This window comes from Callithrix jacchus, chromosome 8 (genome assembly GCF_049354715.1).
Source record: "Callithrix jacchus isolate 240 chromosome 8, calJac240_pri, whole genome shotgun sequence".
In the NCBI taxonomy this organism is placed as follows: domain Eukaryota; kingdom Metazoa; phylum Chordata; class Mammalia; order Primates; family Cebidae; genus Callithrix; species Callithrix jacchus.
This window is the reverse complement of record NC_133509.1, coordinates 56,353,713-56,367,671: the sequence shown is the minus strand read 5'-3', so window position 1 is coordinate 56,367,671 and position 13,959 is coordinate 56,353,713. Positions and strand designations below refer to the sequence as shown.

At 37.6% G+C, this 13,959-nt stretch overlaps 1 gene segment (V, D, J or C); it reads right to left on the bottom strand.

The window, feature by feature from the left end:
• Positions 1–3,515: 3,515 nt before the first annotated feature.
• Positions 3,516–4,302, bottom strand: LOC100411923 (T cell receptor alpha variable 16-like). The segment is given in 2 exon segments: positions 3,516–4,023; positions 4,138–4,302. Coding segments are annotated over 2 exon segments (396 nt in total).
• Positions 4,303–13,959: the final 9,657 nt, after the last annotated feature.

Genomic DNA, 13,959 nt, shown 5'->3' with positions numbered 1-13,959 from the left:
CTTTTCTTTAGATAACTATTCTCCTTTAAAAAACAGCTTCTGGCTTGCTAGTTTACCTTGATGAAGTCTGAATTTCTCATTTAGGAAAAATAGATGACCAAGAACCAAGTGTTGTCTGACCTAATCAGCTGTAATGTTGGGCATGCCCAGAAGCAACTGATCATCAAGTGGAAATTGTACATAAGAGACCACATTGAGGCAGATCCATAAGGTGCAAGTTAGCTCCGTGAGTAGGTGGCTCAGATTCCTTTGACATCAACTTCTCTTATTGTCTCTTTTTCTGTAATCCATGCTGTATCCTCCTGGGGAGGTCCTTACTCCTTCTAGTGGTACATTTTGGTTGTCCAAATTACCTGGTGAAAGATGGCCAGAGGTGGTGACCTACACTGATTCATGGGGAGTTGCTGATGGTTTAGTGGATGACAAGAGACCTAGAAGGAATAGGCTTAAAAGATGGATGACAAGGGAATTTAGGTAAGAGGTATCTTAATGGACCTCTCAGAATGAACAAAGACTCTCAAGATAATTTTGCTCAATGTGAATACTGACCAAGGGAAAACAAATGCAGTAGAAACTATTATAATGACACAATGATGCCCTTCATGGATTTATCAGCATTCTCCCCAGCCATGCCAGTGCTTGCTCAATGGTCACATGAAAAAAATGGCCCTGCTGGCAGGGACGGATGTTATGCTTGAGCTCAAAAGCATGGATTTCTCCTTATTAAGGCTAACTTAGCTAATGCTGCAGCTGAGTGCCTAATCTGTAAACCGCAGAGACTAAAATGAGCTCCTTGCATGATGTCATGCCCCAGGGAACCACCCAGACACCTGTTGATTGCTCTTCTATCATAGAGATGACTGAGATATGTCCTCACTGAAATAGACACCCACACTTGCATATTAATTTGTCTTCCTTGTATGTTATGCTTCTGCTGACCCCTTCTTCATCAACTTACAGAACGCCTAATTCACCGTCAGAATAATCCTCACAGTATTTATTCTGATGGAGGAACTAATTTTACTGCAAAATTGTACATGCTTATGGAATCATATAGTCTTATCACTTATCTTACAATGCACAAGTGGCTGGCCTGTTGAAATGTGGAATGGCTTATTGATTGAGCTGTGGCACTAGTTTGAAGACACCCTGAAAAGATAGTGTTCTATCTTACAAGATGCAGTATCTGGTTTACATCAAAAACCATTATATGGTGTTGTCCCCCTCATAGCCGGAATGCATGGGTTCAGACACCAAGGAAGCGGTCCTGAGAAGGGATTCTCTCACTCCGGTTACCAGTAGCCCTTTGGCAGAATTTTTGCCTCCATCTTTGTGACTTTGAGCTGTATTCGTTCCAAGGTCTTATTCTCTAAAGGGAAGAATATGTCTACCAGGAGACCAAACAAAATGGTTCAATTGCATTGAAAGATGGCACTGCTATGTGGCCATTTTGTCCTATGTATGCCTCTGAACAAACAAGTAAGAAAAGAGTTATTGATACCAAGTTTGATACCAAACTGGCTGGAGTCATTGATACCAATTTCTAAGGAGAATTGAGATGTTGCTATACAACAGGTATAGAGAGAGCTACATCTGAATCCCAGGGCATATTTTAAGTAGTGCCTATTGGCACTTTAATGCCCAGTGGTAAAAGTTAAGGGATCCCTATAGCAACAAATTGAAAGGCAGGACTGTTGAGAACTCAGACTCTTTGAGAATGGAGATTTTCGTCATTCCATCAGGCAAATAACCCCAATCCACTGATGATGTGGCTGAGGGCAGAAGAATATAAAACAGGTAACAAGAGAAGGAAACTGTCTATATCAATTGAAGCTCAGGATCAAGTCTGGAATCAAGGAATGTAGTAGCTTTCTGTATTTTCTTTTTGCTCATTATATGTAGGTGTTGCTTTGTATATGCTGCCATTTTCTTCTCTCTCTTTCTTATCATAATTCTTTTATATGTAAATTATTGGAGATTAACTTTATAATTTAGTCTGTACATAACAGCATATTCAGTTGAACTTCCTCTGAATTTGAGATATGGCTAATATAGTCAGAGATTCATACAGCGGTTGTTGGGACTATGGTTCGTCTTATTTGGGAGAAATAATGAAAACTTCACTTGTTCAAGGACAGCTTTAGCTTGTTAGGTAGAAACATAATGTCAATTCACCGTTGTCTGGAAGTTCAAATGTGCATGTAGGAATGCATAGGGGCCAGGTGCAGCGACTCATGCCTGTAATCCCAGCACTTTGGGAGGCTGAGGAGGGTGAATCACCTGAGGTCAGGAGTTTGGGGCCAGCCTGGCCAGCATGATGAAACCGTGTCTCTACTAAAAATACAAAAGTTATCTGGGCATGGTGGCAGACACCTGTAGTCCTAGCTACCTGGGAGGCTGAGGCAGATGAATCACTTGAACCCAGGAGGTGGAGATTGCAGTGAACCAAGATCACACCATTGCACTCCAGCCTGGGCAACAGAATAGACTCCATCTCAAAAAAAGAAAAGAAAAGAAAAGGAAAAAGGAATGCATATGAAAGATCAGGAGCCTGAGGGATAGGGTGTGACAGTTATCAGTGTATTGCCTCTCAGCTCCAAATCCACCCTCATTACCTTATTTGTGAACTGGATCTGGAACCTCTAAATATTTGATATTAAGCTTTGTCAGTAGAGAGGGCTGGAAGGGCCCTGCAGAAGGATGACGCTTCTCTACCTGTTTCTGGTAAGTTTTCCACACTTCTTGTCCTACATGCTTGGTAGGGACACACAGCGACCCTCCACTCCCGTAAGGTTCATGGCAGCCTGACAGGTGGTTTCTTGGCAAATTTCACAACCACCACAAGCAGGTTCAGCAGCACTCTTCTGTAGGCTTCCTATGAATTGTGTTGGAATCCTGGTAGGTATTTTTCTACTTGTCAGTATTTTTCTCTGGCACCTCAGCAAACTTCTCCACCATCCAGCAAGCTGCAGCTGCCCACTCCCAGTGAGATCTGAATCATGCCTTGGCAGGAGGGGTAAGGTCATGCTTATTCCAATGTGTTTCTTTCCTGGGATTCTACCTTAGTCCTAGAGACGGGAACTTCTGCTTACATGTGCGTTCCTATATTCTTTTTACCCATTAGCAGTTATTACTTATTATTATTATTTAATAAATCTTTATATTAAACTTCGTTGTTCAAATTGCTGGGTGTCATTTTTCCTGGCTGGACTCTAAGTGAGTTACTCCTATCTCAGTCTATGAAACGCAAGGGAAGAAAGGTAATAGATACAGGAAGATGAACAATCAGAATCTGTGAAACAGCAGAGCACTTTAAGGAATTATGCTCAGGTGTGTGGTGACAACCACATGCAGGGATCATGCGGGGAAGCAGAGGAGCTGGAGAGGTAGGACTGTGCCATAGAATCCTGGATGGGACCTCTGGACCAAGAAAATGATACTTTCTATGCCGTGCGAGATAGTTTTTATTTCAAAAGTATGTTTCCAATACTACTAGACAAAATAAATGCATTTACTATTCTGAAAATTAATTTAAGCAGGGTACATAATGAGAATTTTTTGGACAAAATTATTAGGTAATTCTATAGCTGACAGCTGATAATATAATATCCAGGGAACAAAATTAATGTTAATATCTGGAGAAAGAACGCCCCACTGTGGCCATACAGAGCGTTTACAAAGAAATAGCTCCTGTAACTAAAGGGTTTGTGTTCTGCTTCCTTGCAAAACCAGCTACTGTGTCACTTAGAGCACAATAATACGTGGCTGAGTCTTCCTCTTGAGCGAATGGTTTCTCCAGATGGAAGGATGTCTCGCCTTTGTTAAGGTCAGCAGTGAAGCCTTTGACGCTCTCTCTAGAGATGTGTTTCAGGAGTAACTGCAGGCGTTGTTTGGGATAGTGGACATACCAGAAGAGGTCAGGATTCCCAGAATACGAGTAGTTGCACTTCAGCTGCACTGGGGCGCCTTCAAAGACAGAGAGGGTCTTCTCGGGCTGAGTCACTCTCTGGGCTGTTGTTCCTCCTATAATAACAATTGCGAATCAGGAAGAGCCTTACAGACTGGGGATAATATTCATTAACATTATTCTAAATCAGAAGACTGTAGAAAAATAGATTAAAGAGAGGCTTTACTCACTGAGTGTAAATGTTATCACAAGCACTGAGATGAGGGTGGGCTTCATATCTGAGCGGTGGAGAAACTGGAATATATTTTCTGGAGGTCTTTTCCGGAAACAATTCAGCCAAATGGACACTCTGACAGAGAGGTGGATGAGTTTACCCAGCCTGCAGAGCAAAAAGCTCTTCTTCAAAAAGATCTGATTGTTTTGGGCTATCAAATTCAATTTGTGTAACATCTCCCTCTAGAGGCCAAATACAATACTGCAGCTAACTCAGGCTTCAGGAAACCTTCAAATACAGACTGAGAATTTCCTCCTTAGTAAGAAAAAGTGTGATGCTGTACTAATTGAAATAGAAGGCTATTTTTTAAATCCACAATACGGATTAATGAAGTATAAAGTCCAAATATACAAATACATATGGAAATTTGGTTTAAATTGGGGAAAATGTGTAATTCTAACAATCATTTGGAAGTTGGCAGATAAGTTAAGATGCCTCCCTTAATACCTGTTATAAAATAAAGTTTAAAGGACAAAATGTTTAATACTTTAAGTAAAATAAAAAAACTTGTAAAACAAATTTAGAATGGTCATGGATTTTCTAATCATGAAAGTCAAAAACCATAAGAGAAAATATTGATAGATTACATTCCATAGAAATTTAACCTTCTATTCAGATGTTTTAATGAAATGTTTAAACATTGCCAAATCAAGTTATTCTTTTCTTTTTTTGTTATTTATTGCATTTTAGGTTTGGAGGTGCATGTGAAGAACATGCAAGGCTGTTGCATAGGTACACACATGGCAACGTGATTTGGGGCCTTCCTCCCCTTCACCTAAATCTGGCATTTCTCCTCATACTGTCTCTCTCCAACTCCCCACCCCCACTGTCCCTCCCTTAATCCCCCAACTGACCCCAGTGTGTGATGTTCCCCTCCCTGTGTCCATGCGTTCTCTTTGTTCAACACCCGCCTATGAGTGAGAACATGCAGTGTTTGATTTTCTGTTCTTGTGTCAGTTTGCTGAGAATAATGGTTTCCAGATCAAGTTATTTTATTTTCCATCCACCATCGATTCTGACCTTACTCCTCACACATGAAGTGGCCCTTTAGGATTGTAGTTCTATACGCTTTAAAAAAAAAAATGTAAGTAAGAAAGAAAGAAAAGAAAGGCCATAAAAAGGGAGGAACAATCATTTGGCTTAGAAAGAGGAAAATTCGAGAAAAAATGATAGATTAAAAATGTCCCCAATCCCTAGTCCTTAACCAAAGAGTTTCTCTGGCTACCAGTCAAGCTATGCTGAGAGAGCTCAAGTCAGGTGTCCCATTTTGGGGTCAGATATAAATCTGGGGTCAAGTAGCCAGAAACTCCAGGATTAAAAGCAGAAAACCATGGGTCATGGAGATAGCTTGTCCTGCAGATATCTTTTCTTCTAAAAAGAAAACTAATTATCTTGAGAAAGTCTCTTCTCTGGCTTCCAAATAGCTCAGAAGAAAGTAAGAGATATGCGTTACTTAAATGAGGTGGAATACAATGAGATCAGAGAACAACGAGATTTTCCTCCAGTTTTCCTGCAGTGTGCTGGCATAGTAGCTGATGTCAGTACTCTGCTGAGCTCTGCGTTGCTGACTGGAGACACAGAAGTGTCTAGGTTTTTTATGCTCTTAGCATTGTCTCCACTTAAAGTGCCCAGTAATCAGACATGTCAGGAGGGGAGTGAAGAAAGGGAAAAGATACCTCAGAGACAAATGGGAGCCTCATCTGGATCAAGTATAGCCTGAAAAAATTATCAGGGTCAATGGCCCAATTACCTTAGCTAAAAAATCAGGACATGTGATTTGAAAAGTGATTATAATTTCATTTATAAGAAAGCCTCACAAAGAAAGAATATCTCTTCCAATGCATTATTTATTTAATTATCTTTAAAGGAGTAAATACAATACAATTAAATTAAGAGAATTCTGTTAACATAGTACATATGGTCATGATGAACATATACAATGTCTCCGACAAGACTTCGGTTGGTAGAGAAACAGCACATGTGTATGATGGCCACCCCAGCTTATTTCCATCTCTCTTCTCTTATCCAGCACTTTCTCCATTCACTTTACAGCCCAACCTGCCAATCCTGCTCTGTGAACAAGAGGTAGAGGTCACATTTTTTATTGTGGTAAAAAACACATAACATTAAATTTACCATCTTAACTATTTTAAAGTGTGAATTCAGTAGTGGTAATTATCTTCACACTGTCATGCATCAGATCTCTAGAACTTTTCAATCTTGCAACATGGAAACTATATGAGGCATAGGCCACATTTTGAAATTAATTAAATGTATCATCTTTCTTTTCTCCTTATCTCTTATTTCTTTTTCTCTCTATTATCCTCTTTCTGAATATTTTCATAATTTTTTTCTTATTTCTTCTCATTTCCTTTTTCTTGCTTCTCTAGTTTCAGAAGAGGTATAAAAGGAGGTGAAAATTATTGAAATAATTTCAAAGTCAGAATAGAAACTCATATTTTAGAAGTTTGAGTCATAAAAATTAAAGCTGCAAAGCTTCCAGCTTTATCATTTCCCTTGCTAATTTCTATGATCAATCTTCTTGGGAGACCATCTCTGTGACACCCATCACAGCCACAGAACATCTTCGCAGATGAGTAAATGGAGACTCCCCCTGTCCATTTCATATATGACTAGCGCAGATGCTTTGCTAACTGATGCTCTCGATTTTTCACTGAGTCAACTATCTCAGAAATTGAGGGAAAAGTTCCTCATTTAGAGTAGAGCCTAGAGAGCCTCCTAATGGTCTGAAACCATCAGGCCAACTAGCTCATCTGTGGAGTCCCAGAGCCTTCATCCCAATTCTCTCCTGAAGACCCGCCCACAGATTGTCAAGAGCAAAAAACTGTCAGGCTTATGGTGATTTTTTTTAAAAGAAAAGTAAACTTCTTTTTTCCTCCAAATTCCATATACTAGAGATTACCATCTTAAAATACTTTTGTCAAACTACATATTCAAGTTTTAATGTGATTTTTCCAATTTATGTCAGAATAAGTCCTTAGTAATGTATTGAAGTCGACTATAAGCAATATCTTGTGCTAGGTCCTAAGAAATTAAAAAATTAGTAAGGCATTTTCTCTATTCACAAGACATTGAGGTTTAGTGGGAAAGACAAATGTGTATATGTGTGTGTTTTTATATATATCAAGTAGCACCTCAAAAGGTGCAAAATGAACTCAGAAATAAGGAGACATTTCTTACAACAAAGGATGGTTAGATAAAGATTTGAGGAGAATATGATCATAGTTGTCTGCTCCTAGAAAAGATAAAACAGAATGAAATTGAGAGCCTAAATAAGCTTGGGAGTTGAATAGAGACCCTTACAAAATGAAAATAAAAGAAGAGTAAATGGACAAAGATGTAGAAAGAAGTTGGAGCCTATTTTTATTATTAATTTTAAAATATTGTGGAACATACAGATGAATACATACTCTCTCTCTCTCTCTCTCTCTCTATATATATATATATATATATATATATATTTATATATTTCTATCTGACTATAACTTTCAAGCACACAGCAGTTTGCAATGTGTTTGGTACCCAATTATGTGTCCTGATAACCTATTGATATTAACATATTTTCTTCTGAATATTCCATTTTATAGATTTATCACAGTTTCTGTAGCCATTCTCTGAGAAACACCTTGTATTTCAATTTTCGCTATTACAGAAAGAATCTTCAGTAAATACTTGCTTGTCTACTTCGTGGAATAAAGTGTAGAAATAAGCCATGTGGTTACCTGGAATACTAGTACACAAGGCAGAGAAATGGGCGGCTGCAAAGACCTGAGGCAGGAAGATAATTGGTATGTTAGAGCTATAGTAAATGCAGTGAGGCTGGAAAGAGGGAATAAGCAAGAGGGTGGTAGCTGATGCCAAATATCAAAGACATGGCAGGAAGCTAAATTCATTTGTATATTATAGTAAAAAATTTGGTTTTCATTTGCATGAGATGGTAAGACATTGTATAGTTGTGAGCACAGAAATGAAATTATCTGAGTTATGTTTTAAAGACATTACTTCTCCTGCTGCACGGAGAACAGACAGAAGAACCGTGGTGAAAGAAGGAAGACTAGTTAGGTTTATCTCAATCAACCAGACAAGAGATGACTGTGGCTTGGATCAGGGTGGTAGCAGTAAAGGTAATGAGAACTGGTTGATTATGGGCATATTGTGAAGAAATGGCTGATAGGAATTCCTAATGGATCAAGAGGAGGTATGAGAAAAGTGATAAGGATGATTTCAAAGCTTTTGGCTATAGGGATTAGAAGATTTGGTAGATGGAGTAATATTTTACCAAAATGAAGAAGCAGTCACAAGAAGGAAGTGTGAAATAAAGAAGGCTTGGTGAGTATATAGGTCTAAATCAGTAGACTATTTTCAGATATATTAAGTGGAGGATGTCAAAAAGAAGATTTCAAACAGATTGTTTCATACTTGAGTCCAGAAACCAAAGGAGTTATTTGGGATTCAGTTATAAATTTGGGTATTTAAATGGGATTTAAAGCAAGAGACTGAATAAAACCAGCTCTGAATAAAGTATTTATAGAGGAAAAAGAGTTCCAAGTATAAATTTCTGAGGCATGACAATGTTTAAAGATTAGATAAATGAGGAATGAAAACAGAAAAAAAGACTGAGAAGGAACAACTGATAATACTGGAGGAGAATGAAAAAAAGATTGGGGTTTCTAAAAAGCAATAAAGAAAGTATTTCAGGAAGGGAGTGTTTACAATGTCAAATGTCACCATGACAAGTAAGATAAGTTAAAAAATACCAGTTGTCCCAATAAATGCATGTATATATAAATTTAAAAGGCTAAATTTTTCTATTAAGATATAGAAATGATCTGAATGATTTACATATCCAGCCTTCTACTGTTTAAGAGGCACAGCTAAAAGAAAAGTCAAGGAAAGTTTAAATTATATTATTGGGCTCTCATTGCAGGGCTGCCTGCTGACACTCAGGCACCACCATGCCCACAGTGAACATCACATTCAGCTAGATGCCCAAAAGGAGGTCAGTTCTGGTGAAGAGCAAACAAGGAAGCCCACAAGGAGAACAGTAAGAATTCTGTCTCTGAAAGGAGTGATATCAGCAAGATGGCAAAGCAGGAATCCCTTAACCCTCTTCTCCCCAATAGACACACCAATTCAATAGCAATAAATAAATCAATTCACCTGTGAAAAACCCAGTAACTAGCTGAGAGTCTCTAGCACCTGAATAATCAAGAAACCAGCCACATCAAAGATGACAGGAAAGTTTGTGACACCTTCTTGCCCTAATTCCTACCCCTAGCACAGTGTCCCATAAATGAGAGGAAAGCCCCAGTTTCAGCCTCTCCCTGGAGAGGGAAAGAGTTGGACATTACATCCAACACTAGCTTTTCCACAGGCTGCCTGAGAGACTGGCTTCCATCGCACCTGTCAGGAGCATTGATAGAACCCAGTGTATTCCTGATGCCTAGGGTCACTGAGAACAAAGAGGGCATTTTAAAGTACCACATAAGCACTCACCATAGCCCTTCTCCCAATTGAGTGCACACACAGTGGGCAAAACAATTGCCAGCTCCCACATTCTCCTTGGGGAGGGAAAGAGCTGAGCCAGATGTCCAATGTTCCAACTTTTCTGGGAGTTCTCAAGGAATTGGTTTCCATCTCACTTGTCTCAGAACACTGATGGGACCAACATACTCTAGATGCCTGGGGACCACTCACAACAAAGATGGTGGTTTGGACTAGCACAATATTTGAGAGGCCCCCAAACTATCTGGCCATGCTGAATAGTGAGGGTCTTCTCCCATATAAAGTCAGTATACACAGAATATACAGTCTTCTTAAGTACACGCAAAGCAGCCTCCAGGGTGGATCACATTTTTGCCACAAAAACAAGTTTTTGTTGTTTTGTTTTTTGAGACAGGATCTCATTGTGTTGTCCAGGCTGGAGTGCAATGACACCATCATGATTCACGGCTGCCTCAAACTCCTGAACTTGAGTGATCATCTTACCTCAGCTGAGACTACAGATGCACACCAAACCACTAGGCCAATATTTTTATTTTTTGTGGAGAAGGAGTCTCACTGTTACCCAGACTGATCTCAAACTCTTGGCCTCAAGCAGTCTTCCCACCTCAGCCTCCTAAAGTGCTAAGATTACAGGCATGAGCCACCATGCCCAGCCATAAAACAAGTCTCAACAAATTTAAGAAAGTGAAATCATGCCACGTATTTTTTCTAATGAGAATGGAATAACACTAGAAATAAATAGCAGATGCAAAACTGGAAAATTAAAAAAAAAAAAAAAGAAAATTAAACACCATATTCTTAAGCAACAAATTGGTCAAAGAAATCAAAAGGGAAATTAGAAAATGTTTTGAGATATAAACACAAAAATGCAACATATCAAAATTTATAGAATGCAGCAAAAGCAGTATTAATGGGGAAGTTTATAGCAATAAATGCTTAAATTCAAAAAGATCTCAAACAAACAACAACATTTCAAATGAAGTCCAAATTTAATGAAAAGAAGAAAATAAATATTAGAGCAGAAACAAAACACAGAGGATAAAAATAGAAAAAATAAAACAGTTTTGAAAACATAAGCTATATTGACAATCTTTTAGTTAGACTGAAAAAGAAGAGATAAGATTCAAAATAAACTAAAACTGTAAAAGAAGACATTACAAAAGATGCTACAGGAATAAAAATAATCTTAAGAGACTATTACAAACAATTATACGCTAACAAATTGGATAACCTAGAAGAAATGCATAAATTTATAAAAACATACAGCCTACCAAGAAATAGAAAAATCTTAACAGATTTATAACTAGGAAGGAAATTGATTCAGCAATCCAAAACTTCTTAACAAAGAAAAGCACAGGACCTGATGGCTTCACTAGTGAGTTCTACCAACCAAATAAAAAAGAATTAACTGTAATCATTCTTAAATTTTTCCAAAAAATTGGAGGGGGAATACTTCCAAACTTATTTTATGAAGCCATTATTAACCTGATACCAAAACCAGACAAAGCACTACAGAAGATAAATTACAGACCAATATTCCTGATGAACATAGATGCAAAAATCCTCAATGAAATACTAGCAAACCAAATTCAATAGCTCACTAATAGGATTGTATACAATGACCAAGTGGAAATGATCCCTGGTATGCAAGGATGTTTCAATATACACAAATGAATTAATGTGACCTACCAAATAATAAAATTAGGGATAAAGATTACATGATCATCTCAATAGATGCAAGAAAAGAACCTGACAACATTCAACAACCTTTCCATGCAGGATGGTTCTCCAGGTGGTCTTGGACCAATCCAGTTTTCTTCATTTTCTTGTTTGTGGTTCTTAAGAATAACTGTAGAATGTACTGGGAATGTAACATCTTCAGACAAGAATGAAATGGCTGAAACAGTCTGACTGTATTTCAGTTGCCCCCTAGAAACAGAGTGTCCTTCAGTGTTTTTAGCCCAGGGTGTCATATCACCCAGGGGTCTAAAACCCAGGTGCATGCTAATTTCTGGGGTCCCTCAGGTGTGGTACAATTGGGCCACATGCAGATGATACTCCATTCTCCCTAGGCAGCTCTCCTGATTTGGGGGACATTCATGTTGCAATGAAACGTAAGCTTCTGTTGTCCCTTGCTTATCTGTAATTAATAAACCTACTTCATGTACCTTGTTATATACATGGGTGTTCTGTCTCACTGGACTCAGACAAATTGGTAACCAGTGCACAGTGAAACTGCTTCACATTTCATGATAAAAATATCCAATGAATTAGGAAATTACTCCAACATAGTAAAGGCCATATATAAAAAGCCCACAGCTAACATCACACTCAATGGTGAAACACAGAAAGCTTTTCCTCTAAGGTCAGAACAAGATAGGGATTTCACTCTCTCCACTTCTATTCAGAATAGTACTAGGAATCCTAGTCAGAGTAAATAGACAAGGAAAATAAATTAAAGGTACCAAAATGAGAAAAGAAGTAAAATTATTTCTGTTTGTAGATGACATAAATTCGCTAAAAACCCTGGAGACTCCACCAAAGAAAAGAAGTCTATTAGAAATAATAAATGAATTCAGTAAAGATGTAGGCTATAAACATCAACACACAAAAATCAGTGCCATTTCTATGCATTAACAATAAACTTCCTTTAAAAAAAATCAAGAAAACAATCCCATTTATAATAGCTACAAAAGACTAAAATGTTTAGAAGTAAACTTAACTAATTAGGCTGAAGGCTTGTACACAGAAAACTACAAAACATTAATAAGAAAAATTTTAAAAGGCACAAATAAATGAAAGATCATCTATGTTCATTAATTGGAAGTTTTAATATTGTTATGATGTTTATACTACTCAAAGCAATCTACAATGCTATCCCTATCAAAATCCCAATGAAAGTTTTATGGAAATAGGAAAAACTAAAATTTAATTCTAAAATTTCTATGGAATGACAAAGGGCCCAGAATAGCTCAAACGATCCTGAGAAAGAAAAACAAAGCTAAAAGCACCCTACTTCTTGATTTCAGAATATATTACAAAGCTACAGTAATTAAAACATCATAGTATTATCACAAAGACAAACAGAAAAAACAATGGAACAGAATAGAGAGCTGAAAAATAGACCCACACATATACACTCAACTGATGTTTGACAAAGGCATCAAGAATACATAATGGGGAAACAGTAGTCTCTTCAACTAATGGCGCTGTGGAAACTGGATATCCACTTGCAAAAGAATGAAATTGGACTCCTGTCTAACAAAATACACAAAAATCAATTCAATAGTAGTTAAAAATGTAAAACCTGAAACTGTAAAACTGTTGGAAAAATATATGGGAAACTCTCCAAAACTGTGGTCTAGGCAACAGCCAATTCTTGTATATGACACCAAAGTCACTGGCAACAAAACCAAAAGTAGGTAAGCAGGACTATACAAAATTTAAAAGATTCTGCCCTTCAAAGAAAAGAATCAATATAAAAAAGCCAAAATATGGAATGAAAGAAATATTTGCAAACCATATGTCTGATAAGGGGTTCATCTTCAAACTATATAGGGAACTCCTACAACTATCAATGTTTTAATAACTTGATTGAAACATTAGCAAAGGATTTAAGTAGATGTTTCTCCAGAGAAGACATACAAATTGGCCAAAGTTATATGAAAATGTGCTCAGCATCCTTAATCATCAAAGAAATGAGATATCACAATGAGTTATTACCTCTCACCTTTTAAGTTTGCTATTGTAAAACGACAACAACCATGTTGATTAGAATGTGGAGAAGTTGGAACCCTTGCTGCAAAATGGTGCAGCAATTATAAAAAACAGTATGGAGTTTCACCCTCGAATTAAAACTAGTACCAGATGATTCAGCAATCCCACTAATGGTTGTTTATCCAAAAAAGTTAAATTTAGGATTCTGAAGAAACATTTTCCCTCCCATGGTCACTGAAACATTATTCACATTAGCCAGGATATGGGAACAATCTAAAATCTATTAGTGGCTGAATGAATAAAGAAAATGTGATACACACATAAAATGGAACATTCTTCAACCTTTAAAAAAGGAGATCCTGCCACATGCAAAAACATGGATTAACCCTAAGGATATGATGCTAAGTGAAATAAGTCAGTCATAGGAGGCCTGCATGATTCCATGTATATATGAGATACTAAAACAGTCAAATAGAAGTAGAGAGTAGAATGGTGGCTGGCATTCTTGGAGCTGGGTGAAGAAGAAATGGGGAGA